At 48.5% G+C, this 20049-nt stretch overlaps 1 protein-coding gene across 1 annotated transcript in view; it reads left to right on the plus strand.

Annotated features, from left to right (window-relative positions):
- Window positions 1-20049, plus strand: part of LOC144696327 (uncharacterized) — a 239292-nt gene that overhangs the window by 61249 nt on the left and 157994 nt on the right. The window contains exon 5 of the mRNA XM_078567544.1: window positions 11663-11849. Within this exon, the coding sequence (XP_078423670.1) occupies window positions 11663-11849 (187 nt within the window). The remainder of the gene's footprint in view (window positions 1-11662; window positions 11850-20049) is intronic.

Here is a 20049-nt window from a genome sequence, read left to right on the forward strand (position 1 = left end):
CCGGTCTGTTTGCTCTCTGAACTCACTCTGCTGGTCCGTCTGCTCTCTGATCTCTCACTGCATATACCTCCACTCTCGAACTCTCTCTTCTGGTCCCTCCGCTTTCGATCTCACTCTGCTGGTCCCTCTGCACTCAGAACACTCACTGCCGAACCCTCTACTCTCTGAACTCACTCTGCCAGTCCATCGGCTCTCAGAACTCACACTGCTGGTCCCTCTTCTCTCAGAATTCGCTCTGTTGGTCTATCTTGTCTTAGAAATCTCACTGCTGGTTCCTCTGCTCTCAAACTCTCACTGCGGATCCCACCATTCTCGAACTCTCTCTGCTGGTCCTTCTGCTCTCAGAATCCTCACTCTCAGCCCCTCTGCTCTCAAAACCTCAATGCTGGTCCCTGTGTCCTCAGAACTGACTCTATTGGTCCCTCTCTCTCTCAAAACCCTCACTGCTGGTGCCTCTGCTCTCTGAACTCACTTTCCTTTGTCCCTCTGCTCTCAGAACTCACACTGCTGGTCCCTCTGCTCTCAGAACTCACTTTCCTTATCTCTCTGCTTTCAGAACTCTCACTGCTGGTCCATCTGCTCTCTTAACTCTCACTATTCGTACATCTCTTCTTGTATATCCCCCTGAATGTCCCTCTGGTCCCAGGACTCTCTTTTCTGGTCCATCCGCTCTCGATATCAATCTGCTGGTCCCTCTGTATTCAGAACTCACTTTCCATATCCCTCTGCTCTCAGAACCCTCACTCCCGGTCCCTCTGCACTCTGAACACACTCTGCTGGTCCGTCTGCTCTCAGTACTAACTCTGCTGGTCCCTCTGCTCTCAGAACGCTCACTGCTGGTCCGTCTGCTCTCAGAACGCTCACTGCTGGTCCGTCTGCTCTCAGAACTCACTCTGCTGGTCCCTCTGCTCTCAGAACTAACTCTGCTGGTCCCTCTGCTCTCAGAACACTCACTCCCGGTCCTTCTGCTCTCTGAACTCACTCTGCTGGTCCCTCTGCTCTCAGAACCCTCACTGCTGGTCCCTCTGCTCCCTGATCTCTCTTTCCTCATCCCTCTGCTCTCAGAACTCTCACGGCTGGTCCATCTGCTCTCAGAACTCACTTTCCATATCCCTCTACTCTCAGAACACTCATTGCTGGCCCCCCTGCTCCCAGAACTCACTTTCCTCATCTCGCTGCTCTCAGAACTCTCACTGCTGGTCCCTCTGCTCTCAAACTCTCACTGCGGATACCTCCACTCTCAAACTCTCTCTTCTGGTCCCACCACTCTCAATCCCACTCTGCTGGTCCCTCTGCTCTCTGAACTCACTCTGCCAGTCCATCTGCTCTCAGAACTCCCATTGCTGGTTACTCTGTTCTCAGAACGCTCACTGCCGGTTCCTTTCTCGCAGAACTCACTCTGCTGGTCCCCCTGCTCTCTGAACTCCCACTACTGGTACATCTCTTCTTGTATATCCCCCTGCATGTCCCTCTGCTCTCAGAATCCTCACTCCCGGTCCCTCTGCTCTCAGAACTCACTCTGCTGGTCCCTCTGCTCTCAGAAATCAGTCGGTTGGTCCATCTTCTCTCAGAAATCTTACTGCTGGTTCCTCTGCTCTCAGAACCCTCACTCTCGGTCCCTCTGTTCTCAAAATTTCAATGCTGGTCCCTATGCCCTCAGAACTGACACTGTTGGTCCCTCTCTCTCTCAAAACGCTCACTGCTGGTCCCTCTGCTCTCCTCGTCCCTCTGCTCTCAGAATGCTCACTGCTGGCCCCTCTGTTCTCAGAACTCTCACTGCTGGTCCCTCTGCTCTCAGAACTCACTTTCCTCGTCCCTCTGCTCTTAGAACCCTCACTGCTGGTCCATCTGCTTTCAGAAATCACTTTCCTTGTTCCTCTGCTCTCAGGAATCTCACCGCTGGCCCCCGGCTCTTAAACTCTCACTGCGGATACCTCCACTCTCAAACTCTCTCTTCAAGTCCCTCCACTCTCGATCTCACTCTGCTGGTCCCTCTGCACTCAGAACACTCACTGCCGGACCCTCTGTTCTCTGAACTCAATCTGCCGGTCCGTCTGCTCTCAGAACTCACACTGCTGGTCCCTCTGCTCTCAGAACTCGCTCTGTTGGTCCATCTGCTCTTAGAAATCTCACTGCTGGTTCCTCTGCACACAAACTCTCACTGTGGATCCCTCCATTCTCGAACTCTCTCTGCTGGTCCCTCTGCTCGCAGAACCCTCACTCTCAGTCCCTCTGCTCTCAAAATCTCAATGCTGGTCCGTTTGCCCTCAGAACTGAAACTGTTGGTCCCTCTCTCTCTCAAAACTCTCGCTGCTGGTTCCACTGCTCTCTGAGGCCTCACTGCTGGTCCCTCTGCTCTCAGAACTTACTTTCCTTGTTCCTCTGATCTCAGGACTCTCACTGCCGGTGCCCTGGAGCTCAAATTCTCACTGCGGATACCTCCAAGCTCAAACTCTCTCTTCTGGTCCCTCCACTCTCAATCTCACTCTGCTGGTCCCCCTGGACTCAGAACACTCACTGCTGGTCCCTCTGCTCTCAGAACTCACTTTCCTCGTCCCACTGCTCTCAGAACACTCACTGCTGGTCCCTCTGCTCTCCTCGTCTCTCTGCTCTCAGAACTCTCACTGCTGGTCCCTCTGCTCTCAGAACTCACTTTCCATATCCCTCTACTCTCAGAACACTCACTGCTGGCCCCCCTGCTCTCAGAACTCACTTTCCTTATCTCTCTGCTCTCAGAACTCTCACTGCTGGTCCATCTGCTTTCAGAACCCTCACTGCTGGTCCATCTGCTATCAGAAATCTCACTGCTCACCTCTCTGCTCTCAGAACTCCCACTCCCGGTCCGTCTGCTCTCAGAACTCACCCTGCTGGTCCCCCTGCCCTCTGAACTCTCACTATTAGTACATCTCTTCTTGTATATCCCCTGTATGTCCCGCTGGTCCCAGGACTCTCTTTTCATGTCCCTCTGCTCTCAGAACCCACACTGCTGGTCCCTCTGCTCTCAGAACTCACTTTCCATATCCCTCTGCTCTCAGAACACTCACTGCTGGTCCTCTTGCTCTCAGAACTCACTTTCCTCATTCCTCTGCTCTCAGAAATCACTTTCCTCATCCCTCTGCTCTCAGAACCCTCACTGTTGGTCCATCTGCTCTCAGAACTCACTCTGTTCTCAGAACTCTCACTGCCGGTTCGTTTCTCTCAGAACTCACCCTGCTGGTCCCACTGCTCTCTGAACTCTCACTACTGGTACATCTCTTTTGTATATCTCCCTGCATGGCCCTCTGGTTCCAGGACTCTCTTTTCTGGTCCCTCCACTCTCGATATCACTCTGCTGGTCCTTCTGTATTCAGAACTCGCTTTCCTCGTCCATCTGCTTTCAGAAGCCTCACTCCTGGTCCCTCTGCTCTCAGAAATCTCACTGTTCATCTCTCTGCTCTCAGAACTCACTCTGCTGGTCCATCTACTCTCTGATCTCTCACTGCGGATACCTCCACTCTTGAACCCTCTCTTCTGGTCCTTCCGCTCTCGATCTCACACTGCTGGTCCCTCTGCTGTCAGAATTCACTCTGTTGGTCCATCTTGTCTTAGAAATCTCACTGCTCGTTCCTCTGCTCTCAAACTCTCACTGCGGATCCCACCATTCTCGAACTCTCTCTGCTGGTCCCTCTGCTCTCAGAATCCTCACTGTCGGTCCCTCTGCTCTCAAAACCTCAATGCAGGACCCTGTGTCCTCAGAACTGACTCTGTTGGTCCCTCTCTCTCTCAAAACCCTCACTGCTGGTCCCTCTGCTCTCAGAACTCACTTTCCTTGTCCCTCTGCTCTCAGAACCCTCAGTGCTGGTCCCACTGCTCTCAGAACTCTCACCGCTGGTCCCTCTGCTCTCAGAACTCACTTTATTTATCTCTCTGATCTCAGAACACTCACTGCTGGTCCCTCTGCTCTCAGAACCCTCATTGTTGGTCCATCTGCTCTCAGAAATCTCACTGCTCATCTCTCTGCTCTCAGAACTCCCTCTCCCGGTCCGTCTGCTCTCAGAACTCACTCTGCTGGTCCGTCTGCTCTCTGATCTCTCACTGCGGATGCCTCCGCTCTCGAACCCTCTCTTCTGGTCACTCCGCTCTCTGAACTCTCACTATTGGTACATCTCTTCTTGTATATCCCCTGAATGTCCCTCTGGTCCCAGGACTCTCTTTTCTGGTCCCTCCGCTCTGCACCAATCTGCTGGTCCCTCTGTATTCAGAGCTCACTTTCATCGTCCATCTGCTCTCAGAACCCTCACACCCGGTCCCTCTGCTCTCTGAACTCACTCTGCTGGTCCCTGTGCTCTCAGAATCCTCACTCTCGGTCCCTCTGCTCTCAAAACCTCAATGCTGGTCCCTGTGTCCTCAGAACTGACTCTGTTGGTCCCTCTCTCTCTCAAAACCCTCACTGCTGGTCCCTCTGCTCTCAGAACTCAATTTCCTTATCTCTCTGATCTCAGAACCCTCACTGTTGGTCCCTCTGCTCTCAGAACCCTCACTGCCGGCCCCTCTGTTCTCAGATATCACTTTCCTCATCCCTCTGCTCTCAGAACTCTCACTGCTCATCTCTCTGCTCTCAGAACTTCCTCTCCCGGTCTGTCTGCTCTCAAAACCCACTCTGCTGGTCCGTCTGCTCTCTGATCTCTCACTGCGGATACCTCCACTCTCGAACTCTCTCTTCTGGTCCTTCTGCTCTCGATCTCACTCTGCTGGTCCCTCTGCACTCAGAACACTCACTGCCGAACCCTCTGCCCTTTGAACTCACACTGCCAGTCCATCTGCTCTCAGAACTCACACTGCTTGTCCCTCTGCTCTCAGAATTCGCTCTGTTGGTCCATCTCGTCTTCGAAATCTCACTGCTGGTTCCTCTGCTCTCAAACTCTCACTGCGGATCCCACCATTCTCGAACTCTCTCTGCTGGTCCGTCTGCTCTCAGAATCCTCACTCTCGGTCCTTCTGCTCTCTGAACTCACTTTCCATATCCCTCTGCGCTCAGAACTCTCACTGCTGCTCCCTCTGCTCTCGGAACCCTCACTGTTGGTCCCTCTGCTCTCAGAACTCTCACTGCTTGTCCCTCTGCTCTCAGCACCCTCATTGCTGGTCCCTCTGCTCTCAGAACTCTCACTGCTGCTCCCTCTGCTCTCAGAACCCTCACTGTTGGTCCCTCTGCTCTCAAAACCTCAAATCTGGTCCCTGTGTCCTCAGAACTGACTCTGTTGATCACTCTCTCTCTCAAAACCCTCACTGCCGGTCCCTCTGCTCTCTGAACTCACTCTGATGGTCCCTCTGCTCTCAGAAATCAGTCTGTTGGTCCATCTTCTCTCAGAAATCTCGCTGCTGGTTCCTCTGCTCTCAATCTATCACTGCAGATCCTTCCGTTCTCGAACTCTCTCTGCTGGTCCCTCTGCTCTCAGAACCCTCACTCTCGGTCCCTCTGCTCTCAAAATCTCAATGCTGGTCCCTGTGCCCTCAGAACTGACACTGTTGGTCCCTCTCTCTCTCAAAATGCTCACTGCTGGTCCCTCTGCTCTCCTCGTCCCTCTGCTCTCAGAATCCTCACTGCTGGTCCCTCTGTTCTCAGAACTCTCACTGCTAGTCCCTCTGCTCTCAGAACTCACTTTCCTCATCCCTCTGCTCTCAGAACCCTCAGTGCTGGTCCATCTGCTTTCAGAAATCACTTTCCTTGTTGCTCTAATCTCAGGAATCTCACTACTGGTCCCCTGGCTCTCAAACTCTCACTGCGGATACCTCCACTCTCGAACTCTCTCTTCTGGTCCTTCTCGATCTCACTGTGCTGGTCCCTCTGCTCTCAGAACACTCAGTGCAGAACCCTCTGCTCTCTGAACTCACTCTGCCAGTCCATCTGCTCTCAGAACTCACACTGCTGGTCCCTCTGCTCTCAGAACTCGCTCTGTTGGTCCATCTTGTCTTCGAAATCTCACTGCTGGTTCCTCTGCTCTCAAACTCTCACTGCGGATCCCACCGTTCTCGACCTCTCTCTGCTGGTCCGTCTGCTCTCAGAATCCTCACTCTCGGTCCTTCTGCTCTCTGAACTCACTTTCCATATCCCTCTGCTCTCAGAACCCTCACTGTTGGTCCCTCTGCTCTCAAAATTTCAATGCTGGTCCCTATGCCCTCAGAACTGACACTGTTGGTCCCTCTCTCTCTCAAAACGCTCACTGCTGGTCCCTCTGTTCTCAGAATTCTCACTGCTTGTCCCTCCACTCTCGAAGTTACTCTGCTGGTCCCTCTGCACTCAGAACATTCACTCCCGGTCCCCCTGCTCTCTAAATTTACTCTGCCGGTCAGTCTGCTCTCAGAACTCACTCTGCTGTTCCCTCTGCTCTCAGAACCCACACTGCTGGTCCCTCTGCTCTCAGAACTCACTCTGCTGGTCCCTCAGCTCTCAGAACTCACTTTCCTTATCCCTCTGCTCTCAGAACCCTCACTGCTGGTCCCTCTGCTCTCAGAACTCACTTTCCTCATCCCTCTGCCCTTAGAACCCTCACTGCTGGTCCATCTGCTCTCAGAACTCACTTTCCTTGTCCATCTGCCCTCAGAACCCTCACTGCTGGTCCCTCTGCTCTCAGAACTCACTTCCCTCATCCCTCTGCCCTCTGAACCCTCACTGCTGGTCCATCTGCTTTCAGAACTCACTTTCCTCGTCCCTCTGCTCTCAGAGCTCTCACTGTGGATACCTCCACTCTCGAACACTCTCTTCTGGTCCCTCCGCTCTCTGAACTCTCACTGCTAGTCCCTCTGCTTTCAGAACTCACTTTCCTCATCCCTCTGCTCTCAGAACTCACTCTGCTGGTCCCCCTGCTCTCTGAACTCTCACTACTGGTACATCTCTTCTTGTATATCCCCCTGCATGTCCATCTGCTCTCAGGACTCTCACTGTTGGTCCCCCGGCTCTCAAACTCTCACTGCGGATACCTCCACTCTCGAACTCTCTCTTGTGGTCCCTCCACTCTCGATCTCACTCTGCTGGTCCATCTGCACTCAGAAAACTCACTCCCGGTCCCTCTGCTCTCTGAACTCACTCTGTTGGTCCTTCTGCTCTCAGAACTCACTCTGTTGGTCCATCTGCTCTCAGAAACCTCACTGCTGGTTCCTCTGCTCTCTGAACTCACTCTGCTGGTCCCTCTGCTCTCAGAACTCACTCTGATGGTCCATCTTCTCTGAGAAATCTCACTGCTGGTCCCTCTGCTTTCAGAACTCTAACCGCTTCTCAAGCAGTTTTTCTGGCCCCTCTGATCTCGGAACTCTCGCCGCTTCTCAACCAGCACTTTATTACTACAGATTTGGTTTGGCTAGTGTATGTGATGATTGAAGTCCTCCTTCGTTACTGCAATATACTTGTAACATTCAACTTTACTTTCAGCTGGATGTTTGCTTGTTGTCTGCTATCATCCAAGACTAGTTTCAACCCCTTGGTAACTAGGAATGTGGACTTGAACTTGTTAAAGGGAAGGTGATTAACCTAATTAAGTTTAATTGTGTTACTCTGTGTGGTCAATGTGTAGAATCGACTACAGATGGAGTAAGTTGAAGTCGTTGGTGTTAATCGCAGACAAAACAAGCATTGCATAGGTTTGAAGTTTGGCACGCACCAGATGAAGCACAATGTGTTATAATGACATAAAGGCACCAATCGCTCATAAGGGATTGTGTGGTTTCATTTGTTAACTCTAGGTTCATTTGAACATGTCTACATGGAGAAAAAGGTTAAGTGCATCAGAACTGCAGGGCTGTGTGTCTCTGTTCTGCTCCAGGCTGAGTGAAACTGAGACTGGAATACATGACACACTTCCCTAAAAATGATGCTATCCCTTAAAGGCATATTACAACATCCTCCTTTCTTTTTAAAGATACTTTTCCCGCTTCCAATGAAGCATAACTGTGTGCAGTACATGATCACGTTTCGTCACCATTACATAACTAAAAACAAAAAGCTATAAGCTACTGCGGATGCTGGAAATCCAAAACAAAAACAGAATAATTACCTGGAAAAACTCAGCAGGTCTGGCAGCATCGGTGGAGAAGAAAAGAGTTGACGTTTCAAGTCCACATGACCCTTCAACAGAACTGAAGTATAGTTAGGAGAGGGGTGAAATATAAGCTGGTTTAAGGTGGGGGGCGGGGGGAGAGAGAAGTTGGGGGAGGTGTGGTTGTAGGGATAAGCAAGCAGTGATAGGAGCAGATAATCAAAAGATGTCACAGACAAAAGGATCAAAGAGGTGTTGAAGGTGGTGATATTATCTAAGAAAAGTGCTAATTAAGAATGGATGGCAGGATACTCAAGGTACAGCTCTAGTGGGGATGGGGTGGAAAGACTAACAAGGTATTAGTTGTAGATTTAAAAATAATGGAAATAGGTGGGAAAAGAAGAATCTATATAAATTATTGAAAAAAAAACAAAAAAAAACACAAAAAAAAAACAAAAGGGAGGGGGAAGAAACAGGGTGGGGATGGGGGGAGGAGGAGTTTAAGATCTTACGTAACTGTTTGAGTCTCTAAAGCATAAAGGTAATCTGCTGCTTCGCCCAGTTCTTGTAATGGTAACCTTGTCTGGAGGTTTCTTCAATTGGTCACAGTGATCTGTGGGATTGTCATTCTTTGAAGTTGTTCTTGGTTGGATTTGGGACCTAGTCCTCGATGCAGTGGGGCTGCACCATGGCTGAGGATCTGGAATGGATCTGATTTGTTCTCGGTTACACCTACATGGGACCTTGGTTCAGAACAAATCCTTGTCACCTCAACTGGTTGTCACGTACCTTCTGTGAGATCCTGAATGCAAACTTGTTGTTCCAACTGTAAATTTGGCAACTCTGTACCTACATTTTTATCATGCACATTGGTCATCATCTCTTGCAGTTTTAAAAGTTGCCGTCTAGTGCCCGAGAGAGCAGAATGCACTGGTCTGCCAAACATGAGCTCGGCCGATGGTGGAATCATTGCACTTAAAGATGTCACTCTCAGATGTAACATTGCAATGTGTAAATCTTGTTTTGTCTGTCTACATTTGAGAATTAGGGATTTTACCGTGCGAATCCTACATTCAGCTAGGCCGTTAGATCTAGGGTAATGAGGAGAAGTAGTGTGATTGATATTCCACTTCTCATACATATTCTGAAATGGCTTGCTATTAAATTGCTGACTGTTAGCCATAATGATCTCTCTATGCATATCAAATAAACTGAAAATAACACTTAGAGTGTGCACGACAGTTGTACAATTATTAAATAATGGGGTGCTTAGTAAAATAGCCTGCAATGCTGATAAAGTCAGTGCTGTGGCCATGAAAGAGGTCAGATGCTGTTTTGGATCAAGGATGGGTAGGAACTTAATGTGGAATGAATGGTTCTTTGTGCTGACTTGGCATATATTCTTGACATCCCTCGCACTTCTTGATGTTGATTTCAATGTCATTGTTCATACCTGGCCAATAGATTGTATGTCTTGCAAATTTTCTCATCCAATCTGTGCCCATGTGAGAGTGATGAAGGTGTTGAAGAATATCAGGTTACAAAGATTCTGGGATGATGATCTGCCTGCCTTTAAAAAATGACTCCTTGGGAGATGCCTAGCTTGTGCAGGTAAGGTCAAAATGATCTCACATAGTTGGGGACATGCTGAATTGAATCAGGCCATCCTTCAGTGATGGTTTTCCACAGTTTCTATAGTGTGGAATCTTTTGCTGTTTCTTCTTGTAACTGTTGGCATTGGCATTGCGCGAAATGTACCAGATCAATTGACAGACTTGTTTTCTCCTGCAAGTTTAATGTTGCAATTCCCTTGAAACTGCCAATATTGTTGAAACATTCTGGATTTTTCATTGTTAGATCATGGTAAGAGTAGTTTCTGAGATTTATCTGCTGTTTGAGATCTGACTGATTCCATGGATTGTTTCTAGTATGAGGTCACAGCATGTTGGCAATTGCCGGACCTTTAGTCTCCATAATGTAGAACGTCTGTGGGACCCAGGAGGATTGATTGTACTTGCATTCCAGTTCTATGGATTCTGCGCACGGAATTAGTGAACTGTTGTACACTGAAAGTTGCGCAGTAGTATGTTTCGCTGTGGCTTTCCATACCTGTGGATACATGTCTTTGAGAATTCGCAGTGGTAGTATGTTGGCACTTGTCCCGTGTCAGTCTTGGCCAATAATGAATAGTTATCAACTTTCTTAGGGCAGAAAATTTGAATTTTGGCTAACACTTCAGACGGTGAGATGGCATCTATGTTCTCCACAAGATTGACAGCATGAAACATGTGTTCACCATTCTATGTCTCATCATGCACATCATCATTTTCTGGTTTGTCAAATACCTCCTGTATGTTTCTGATGGGATACCGGATGGTCATTCTTATTGCTTGAAGGACCCATTGTGTACGGTCTGTTTGGATCAGTGCATGGCTCTTTGTAGCTGCATCAGCCAATTCAACAATTCTGTCTGCTTGTTCTGCGTGTGAAAAACCTCTGCATCTGCTGATGAAGTGGTCTATGGATTCTGTAGGCTGTTGTCAAAATGATATGAACTCTGGTCAATGAAAACAGAAGTTTAGCCTGATACTGGACTGGTCTTCCAAGGTATTCCATATCTTTTGGGGATCTTTTAGCTCTTCTGCTGTTAATCCTGATGTGTTCAGCCTGGGTAGACCTTTGTTCCCAATTGCTAGGTGAATTTTTATTGCTTGCTTTTCTGGTTTTGACACCTGAATCAAGAAACCATAGCACTGTACGCTGTTTAAGAATTTTGAATTTGGTTAGTAGGTCAGCTACATCCCAATTCAGACTGAGGTATTTTGTGGACATTCTGACAATATCCCTTTGACTTCCTTCTCCTATAGTGCCTGGGATGAGTGTCAATGTAGTCTCTTTTGCGCGCTTTTCTGAAGCTCCACCCATTATAATCGCAACCTTCTCTGACCTAATTTTTATGACTGTTTCTTTTTTGTTTGATTCTCCCTCACTCGCTATCAATCCAGCCTACACCCTGGTCATTCACCTTTCCTGGCTCAGCTAACCTGTGCTGGTCCTCTCCATGTGCTTTTCTACTCACCATGAGGGATCCATCTGCTTACCAGCCTTTAATCTGAGTGCTGTCTCTGCACTGTGTTCAAAACTTTTCTGTGCAGTTAGCACACTGCAATTTCAGCACTCTCTGATGCTGTTACTCCATTGCAGTCTGACCAGAATGTTGAAGGTCATCTCATGTCATGCAGCACAATCTAAAACTGTTCACCAGGTTGTATTTGTGTTTAATCCTGTTGTGCACCATGCCGTGTTTGTTATAATAATATAAAGGCATCAATCGCTCATAAGGGGTTGTGCAGACACATTGTTGGTTCATTTATTAATTCTAGGCACATGTGAACATATATATATATATATGGACAGAAAGGTTGAAGACATCAGGAGCAGAGCTGTGTGTCTGTGTTCTACTCCAGGCCAAAGTGAAACTGAGGCTGGATCACATGACATACTTCCCTTAAAGTGATGGCATGCTGCTATCCTTTAAAGGGATATTACAACACAGCATATTGCTTTTCTGCTGTTGCACATCTCTGTTTCTTGTGTATTGTAACATGCTCGCTTACTTTATTCAGGTTTTTAACCCACTATTGTTCTTGCAGATCAACAAAACTGGGATTGTCATTTGTGAGTCAGATTCGATTCAGCGTTTGGTGGTGATGGATTGCTCCAGGGAACAGCTACATGCTGCACAGCTTGTGATGACAAATCTGACAACGAGAGCAAGAGGCTGTAATGTGTACTTATCCCGGAAACCCTGCACGGACTGTGCCAAATGTCTAGTTCAAGGCAAGACTCAAACTTTAATAAATCACTGACTTAACAGCACTTTCCCCCATTATTCTCCGCTCTTCTCTAAAGATGCTCTGGCTGGTTCTCTGAGTGAGAGATCTCTGGTACTTCAAACAAGTACTCAATTTTCTTTCATGAGATCAGGTGATGATTATTACATAGAGATTCTCGCGATCACAAGATAAATGCAGATAAAGAACTTAGCTGACTTAAGTTCATCCATCTCGAATAAAAACTACTTCCTTTAACATATCATCTAACTATCCAGTAAATGACTGTGTCATAGGTCATAGCTTTTCACTGCCACCACTCCATTACAAATCTATTCTAACTTTTTATCATTCCTAGTCTGAAAACATTCTTGCATCTGCTTTCCTGTGATCTGTTTCAACCAACTGCCCCATATTCTAATACCCTGCCAAACTTTATGCATGCTATGCCTTTACCTTATCACCTCCATTTCTCTCCTTTCAAATCCTCATTCTCTCCTGTACCTCCAAGCTGTGTGCTGAATTTCCCATAGAGATTTCCTCAGCCACTGCACTGATCCACTCCTTATCTATTGAAATTTCAATCACCAGCTAAGTTTACCTTATCCTCTGTCCTCTGATTTCACTGTCCCTTTGCTCTTTCTAAATCTCTCCCACCCTATAAACTCTCCAAACAATATTCAAAACCACCCCCTCCGTCTTAACATCTCACTCAAACTCTTTCACAAAAGAGACCATCTCTGACCACTGCCTTGTATCCCTCACCACCCACACCCTCATAACTCCTTCCAACATTACTCCATTCTGCACTCAACCAGGAACAACACTTTCTCAAGGCACTTAGAATGCATGTTCACTCTTTCAAACTGCAAACTGCATAGCCTGTGGCCTTTCAATCTCTATGTCAAGAGCCACTCAGACTCGGTAAACTACTTCCCCATCTCAAACCATCCTCTCCTCTCCAATCATTCACACTGAACCCCTGACTCCCCCCTCTAACCCCTTGACATTTCTCCCTGACTTTCCAAGCTACCCCCTTGAGCACCCCCCAACTCCAACCCCGGCCCTCTAACTCCCTCCTTTGACCCCTGGCTGCTCTCCTTGACCCCCCCAACTCCCCCCCTGAATTTCCCCTTGGCCGAACCTAACTAGCCCCCCACCACCCAACTACCCCACGACCTGACTAGTCCCAACCTTGAGCCAACTTGACTACACCCCGACCCACCTACCCATTTACCCACCTGCCACCCTACCCACTTACCCACCTCACCCATCACCCTAACCACCTATCATCCTACCCACCTAGCACCTTGACACCCTACCCACCTGCCACTGTACCCCTTACTGACCTACTTACCCCCTCACCCACCTACCCCTCACCCACCCAACCCCCTCACCTACTTACATTACCCACCCTACCCCCTTACCCACTCCCCTTACCCACCACATTCCTTATTCACCCTACTCCTTACTCACCCTACCCCCTTACCCACTCCCCTTACCTACCCTATCCTTTTCTTACCTTCCCCCCTTTCTCACTTGCCTTCTCTCCTTGGCTTTTCAAAGACGCTTTGAGACATTTAAACTTCTTACTTTCTAGAATATGGCAGCTAGTGCCGTAAAAAGGGGACATGGTTTGTCTTCCCCTGATATTCCAGCACTACGGTGAAGCTCTTTGAGGGAAGGTACGCTTTGCATTTCTGGAGAAGTCGGGATTGGAAGTGTCGGGCAGAAATGTGGAACTCTGGCATAGTGGAGAAAAGTAAGACTGGAGTGGTGAACCTTTGGAATTCTCTGCCACAGGAGGCTGTGGAGGCCAAGTCACTGAATATATTTAAGAAGGAAATAGATAGATTTCTAGACTGTGAAGGCATCAAGGGTTATGGGGAGAGCACAGGAGTATGGCGTTAAGATAGAGGATCAGCCATGATCATATTGAATGGTGCAGAAGACTTGAAGGGCCGAATGACCAACTCCTGCTCCTATTTTCTATGTTTATATGTATGATAATCCAATGGTGATCGCCACTCCTCAGAAGATTCGGGCCAAAGTTCATGCAAATAATAAAGGTTAAAAAAAATTAAAGGCTGTTTAACCGAATGCATGAAGCCTTCATAGAAAGTCAGATGAACTAGCAACATAGAGTTAAATGAGTTTGATATAATCGCCATTGCAGAGTCATGGAGCGGAATCTTCCGGGAAGATTGGCGGGCGGGGAAACTTAATTTAGTGGGAGACCAAAAATCAGTTTCCTAATTGCGGATGAACTTTTGCAATTAAGTTCTTGGAACTTTAAAGGTGGGTCGAGCCTCCCGATAGACAGTTTCAGGAAACCCTTTTGCATGCATTAGCATTAGCTCATTAAAAGGCCAACTTGCCAAAATTAATCACCCCCTCCAAATTAAATTCTCTGCAAGTGAGAAATTTGTACATTTAGATTCAAGACTGCGTATAAGGGGTGTGTACCTGGTGAGGTAGACTTCTTCTGAGACCTTGGAGTCAGTCACCACTGTTTTGCCCTTCTTGGGGACCGTTCACAAATGTCAGCCTTTTGATTGAGATCGGATGTCGGTAGGCCAAGCTGTGCGGAGGCTGGACATGAGAGGCTGGGTCAGCAAAGAAGGGTGGAACATAGTGGGGGAAGAGTGGGAGGGTGTCTTGAGAAGTAGGCCAGGGCTGTTTAGGAGGGTGTCCAGGAAAGGAAGCTACACTGTCCAGGGCATGTTAGGAGAATAATCCTGTTACTCATGCCTTAGTTCCATTGTAGGAAGATGCATGGTCTCTTTGGGCAGCAAGTGTTGTAGAGAGATGAGTCTAAAGGGTGGGGTCAGTGATGGTCCTAAGGGTTTGAATGAGGATGCTGGGAAGCAGAGGGTATAGTGACAGTCAGGGAGGGCGGTGGTGTTAGACCAGATAGGGTGGAAGTTCTAGGGTCATGGGTGGGTAGTGGATGAGATCGGGGAAAGCCAGGGTACAGCTGGCCTCAAGAATGGGAGGGGTCAGTATCAGGAGGGACACGGGCGCATCGACAGTTCTGGGCTCGGGGAGAGCAGAAATGTCCACATAGATAACAATAGGGTCCAGGGTAATGGGGAGGAGGTTGAAGGATTACAGGAGGGAGAGGAATGACAAGGCAGTAACTGTGTAGGAAGATGGGGGGACGTTGGTGGGTAACAGGGGTGAGGGGGGAGTGGGGGGTGGTTGAAGGTGCTTGACATACTAGCAAACCTCACATGCACCATGCTGAAGTTGTCACGGTTGTCACACAGTTCATAAAACCTCTCAAGCAATCAATATGGGAGGAGTGTCTTTTTGGATGGGAGGAGTTAATGCTTCATTTTTTGGGACAAATGAAGGGGTACCCTATTAATTATTAGCCCACTCCATGGAGAACCAGCTCTCCTCTAGAGGTTCCAATGCCCAATAAACCAGCATTGCTCCATGACTAATGGATCGCATTCCAGTTAGAACTCATCAAGGTCTGGAGCTGTCATGCATTGTGAGCTGACTGGCATCTGCTGCTGCCAGAGGCATGGATGAAGGGAGGGAGGGAGGTGGAGGCCTCCAAGGGGAACAGGTGGTGGATGGTAGCAAAGTCCCAACTCTGAACCTCTATTCTCCCAGGTAAATTGTCATGGCTGGCAAGGGCTTATGTGGAAAGCCTTTTTATGATGCCAAGGCAATGGTGTCTCTATAGAGACTTAAGAGTAATGGAGGGAAGCTGAATAGTGTCTGAGGGAGGGTTCTCGCATATGACTGTCATCACCCCGAACAATGCGCAATGTCTCCATGCACATTGCGGTATGAAGGGAGGAGCACACACTTGTGGTCCTCCAGAATGCCCTTCACCAGAGCAGCAAGAGGCAGCAGAGGCTCAAGAAGGTCAGGATGGTGGCGACTAGTGGCCAGTGCAATGGTGCACATTGGCCCGAATTTGAGTATATCGCAGGCAAGGCAGCTACCTGCAGACGAGCGAAAGGCAATGCTGGAAGCACCTTAGGATGTCCTGGAATGCTGATGATCACATATGTCAGTTGCTCCATGAAGATTTGTGACCGCAAGGACTTAGAAGCAATCCCAAGCATTAAAGGTCACCGCAGCCCTAAACTTCTTTGCCACTGGCTCCTTCCAGGGCTCCATTGAAGACATGTGTAGCATTTCTCAGTCAGCGAGGCCCAAGTGCTTTGGAGAGGTGACAGATGCTCTGTTCAGGAGAATTTGTGCCAATTTGCCAAATTCTGTTTGGATCTTTAGAGCTGGGCAGCCAGGGCATTGGATTTTGCAGCAGTCACAGGATTCCCTCAAGTACAAATGGCTGTTGAATGCACACATTTGCTGTTGAGAGTTCCCTGGCATCAGCCAGTCACCTTCATCAATAGAAAAGAATTCTACTCTTTGAATGTGCAGCTGATATATGATCTCAGGTGGCGAATTCTGCATGTTTGTGCTCTGTTTCATGCATTCCCTCGGACACCTGCATCCTGACCCACTCCCAGGTGCCACAGGTTTTTGAAGGATTTCGGCGATTGCAAGGCTGGCTCCTTGGGGACAACAGATACCCCCAGAATACCTGGCTGATGACACCAGTTCACTGTCCACAGAGTGCTGCTGAGGAGAGGTGCAATGCAGCACATGCATCCACAAGCGCCAAGATTGAGCGGATGATAGGACTTCTAAAGATGAAGTTCACATGCTTGGACCGCTCAAGCGGGGCTCTCCAATATTGCCCACAGAGATTGCCCAGACCATCGTTGTCTGCTGGACCCTGCACAACCTCGTGCAACAAAGGGAGACATGGAGGACCTAAATGTCTCCTTTGACAATGAGGACAGGAAAGATGATGACGAGGACCAGGATGTTGCAGAGGCCTTTGCAAGGGTGCGACATGGTAGAGAGGCCTGTGACAACTTGATAACTAACAGATCCCGGCAGAGTATGCTGGCAATACTTACCACTACTATTTTGTTTTCAATCCTCTGCTGGCTGGGAGGCCACAGCTCCTTATTTGTAACACACATTGTAGTTTATTCTCACCTTGATTTATGACAGCTGAATTAAATTGCACTACTTAATGTCAGTCCTGCTGCTGGTGCGATCCTTTGCATGCACCAAATAGTGCTGATATACAGACCCCTTGCCCCCAATGCATGTGTCAGAACCTGCACAGCACTCAGCTCTCCTGCGAACTCAGGCACCTGTAAGTGGAAATGAAATTTTTCACATACCCTCACATAATGTTTGTTTGCATGGCGCATTGAAAGCAATATGATTTCTTATCTCGGCAGGGCAGCACTCATGTTACCCTCACAGCTGCTCCCAATAGGGAGTAGACCTTGCAGAGAACTCTTTCAGGTAGAGCCAGAAGTATGGGTCCACAGGGAAGAACAGCATGAGTAGACCATTTGTCCACCAAATAAGACTCATTGATTTTATTGTCCGTCTGCAGATAGGAGCTGGAGGACTGAACTGAATTTAAAACAGAGAGCGGGTGAGTGGGTGAGAACTGTCAACGTGACATTAGCCGTCTCAATTTCTCTGCTCCTCTCACCCATTCTAATCTGTCTCTCTCTGAACTCACTGCACTCCGTTCTCTCAGGTCCAACCCCAACATTGTCATCAAACCCGCTGACAAGGGTGGTACTGTTGTTGTCTGGCGCATTGACCTCTACCTCGCGGAGGCTGAGCGTCAACTCGCAGACACTTCCTCCTACCTCTCCCTGGACCATGACCCCACCACAGAACATCAAGCCATTGTTTCCAGGACTGTCACTGACCTCATCTCCTCTGGAGATCTTCCTCCCACAGCTTCCAACTTGATAGTCGCCCAACCTCGGACGGCCCGCTTCTACCTCCTACCCAAAATCCACAAACAGAACTGTCCCGGCAGACCGATCGTGTCAGCCTGTTCCTGCCCCATGGAACTCATTTCTCGTTATCTTGACTCCCTTCTCTCTCCCCTTGTCCAGTCCCTTCCCACCTACATCCGTGATTCCTCTGACACCTTACGTCACATCAACAATTTCCAGTTCCCTGGCCCCAACCGCTTCCTCTTCACCATTGATGTCCAATCCCGCTACACCTCCATCCCCCACCAGGATGGTCTGAGGGCCCTTAGCTTCTTCCTTGAACAGAGGCCTGAACAATCCCCATCCACCACTACTCTCCTCTGTCTGGCTGAACTTGTTCTCACACTGAACAATTTCTCCTTTAACTCCTCTCACTTCCTCCAAATAAAAGGTGTGGCTATGGGTACCCGCATGGGCCCCAGCTATGCCTGTCTCTTTATGGGGTATGTGGAACATTCCTTGTTCCAGTCCTACTCCGGCCCCCTCCCACAACTCTTTCTCCGGTACATCGATGATTACTTCGGTGCTGCTTCATGCTCTCGTCGGGACCTGGAAAAATTTATTAATTTTGCTTCCAATCTCCACCCCTCCATCATCTTCACATGGTCCATCTCTGACACTTCTCTTCCCTTCCTTGACCTCTCTGTCTCAATTTCTGACGATAGACTGTCCACCAATATCCATTACAAGCCTACCGACTCCCACAGCTACCTCGACTACAGCTCCTCACACCCCGCTTCCTGTAAAGACTCCATCCCATTCTCTCAGTTCCTTCGCCTCCGTCGCATCTGTTCTGATGACGCTACCTTCAAAAACAGCTCCTCTGACATGTCCTCCTTCTTCCTTAACCGAGGTTTTCCATCCACGGTCGTTGACCGGGCCCTCAACCGTGTCCGGCCCATATCCCGCGCATCCTCCCTCACGCCTTCTCCTCCTTCCCAGAAACATGATAGGGTCCCCCTTGTCCTCACTTATCACCCCACCAGCCTCCGCATTCAAAGGATCATCCTCCGCCATTTCCGCCAACTCCAGCATGATGCCACCACCAAACACATCTTCCCTTCACCCCCCTTGACGGCATTCCGTAGGGATCATTCCCTCCGGGACACCCTGGTCCACTCCTCCATCACCCCCTACTCCTCAACCCCCACTTATGGCACCTCCCCATGCCCACGCAGAAGATGCAACACCTGCCCCTTCACTTCCTCTCTCCTCACCGTCCAAGGGCCCAAACACTCCTTTCAAGTGAAGCAGCATTTCACTTGCATTTCCCCTAACTTAGTCTACTGCATTCGTTGCTCCCAATGCGGTCTCCTCTACATTGGAGAGACCAAACGCAAACTGGGCGACCGTTTTGCGGAACACCTGCGGTCTGTCCGCAAGAAAGACCCAAACCTCCCTGTCGCTTGCCATTTTAACACTCCACCCTGTTCTCTTGCCAACATGTCTGTCCTTGGCTTGCTGCATTGTTCCAGTGAAGCCCAACGCAAACTGGAGGAACAGCACCTCAACTTACGACTAGGCACTTTACAGCCCTCTGGGCTGAATATTGAATTCAACAACTTTAGATCTTAAACTCCCCCTCCCCCCATCCCCACCCCGTTTCTTTTCCCCCCCCCCACCCGCTTTTTTTCAATAATTTATATAGATTCTTCTTTCCCCACCTATTTCCATTATTTTTAAATCTAAAACTAAAACCTTTAGTCTTTCCACCCCACCCCCACTAGAGCTGTACTTTGAATATCCTGTTTTCCATTCTTAATTAGCACTTTTCTCAGACAAAGACCACCACCTTCAACACCTCTTTGACCCTTTTGTCTGTGACATCTTTTGATTATCTGCTCACATCACACCCTCAATGTGTCTCTTCCCCCCACCCCCCCACCCACCTTAAACCAATTTATATTTCTCCCTTGCTGAAACTATGCTGCAGTTCTGCCGAAGGGCCATGAAGGCTCGAAACGTTAACTGATTTCTTCTCCGCCGATGCTGCCAGACTTGCTGAGTTTTTCCAGGTAATTCTGTTTTTGTTTTGTTAGTGGGTGAGTGTGTGGACTTTATTTAAAACAGAGAGTGGGTGAGTGTGTGGAGTTTATTTAAAACAGAGAGTGGGTGAGTGTGTGGACTTTATTTAAAACAGAGAGTGGGTGAGTGTGTGGACTTTATATAAAACAGAGAGTGGGTGAGTGTGTGGACTTTATTTAAAACAGAGAGTGGGTGAGTGTGTGGATTTTATATAAAACAGAGAGTGGGTGAGTGTGTGGACTTTATTTAAAACAGAGAGTGGGTGAGTGTGTGGACTTTATATAAAACAGAGAGTGGGTGAGTGTGTGGACTTTATTTAAAACAGAGAGTGGGTGA

This window comes from Cetorhinus maximus, chromosome 22 (assembly GCF_964194155.1).
Source record: "Cetorhinus maximus chromosome 22, sCetMax3.hap1.1, whole genome shotgun sequence".
In the NCBI taxonomy this organism is placed as follows: Eukaryota; Metazoa; Chordata; class Chondrichthyes; order Lamniformes; family Cetorhinidae; genus Cetorhinus; species Cetorhinus maximus.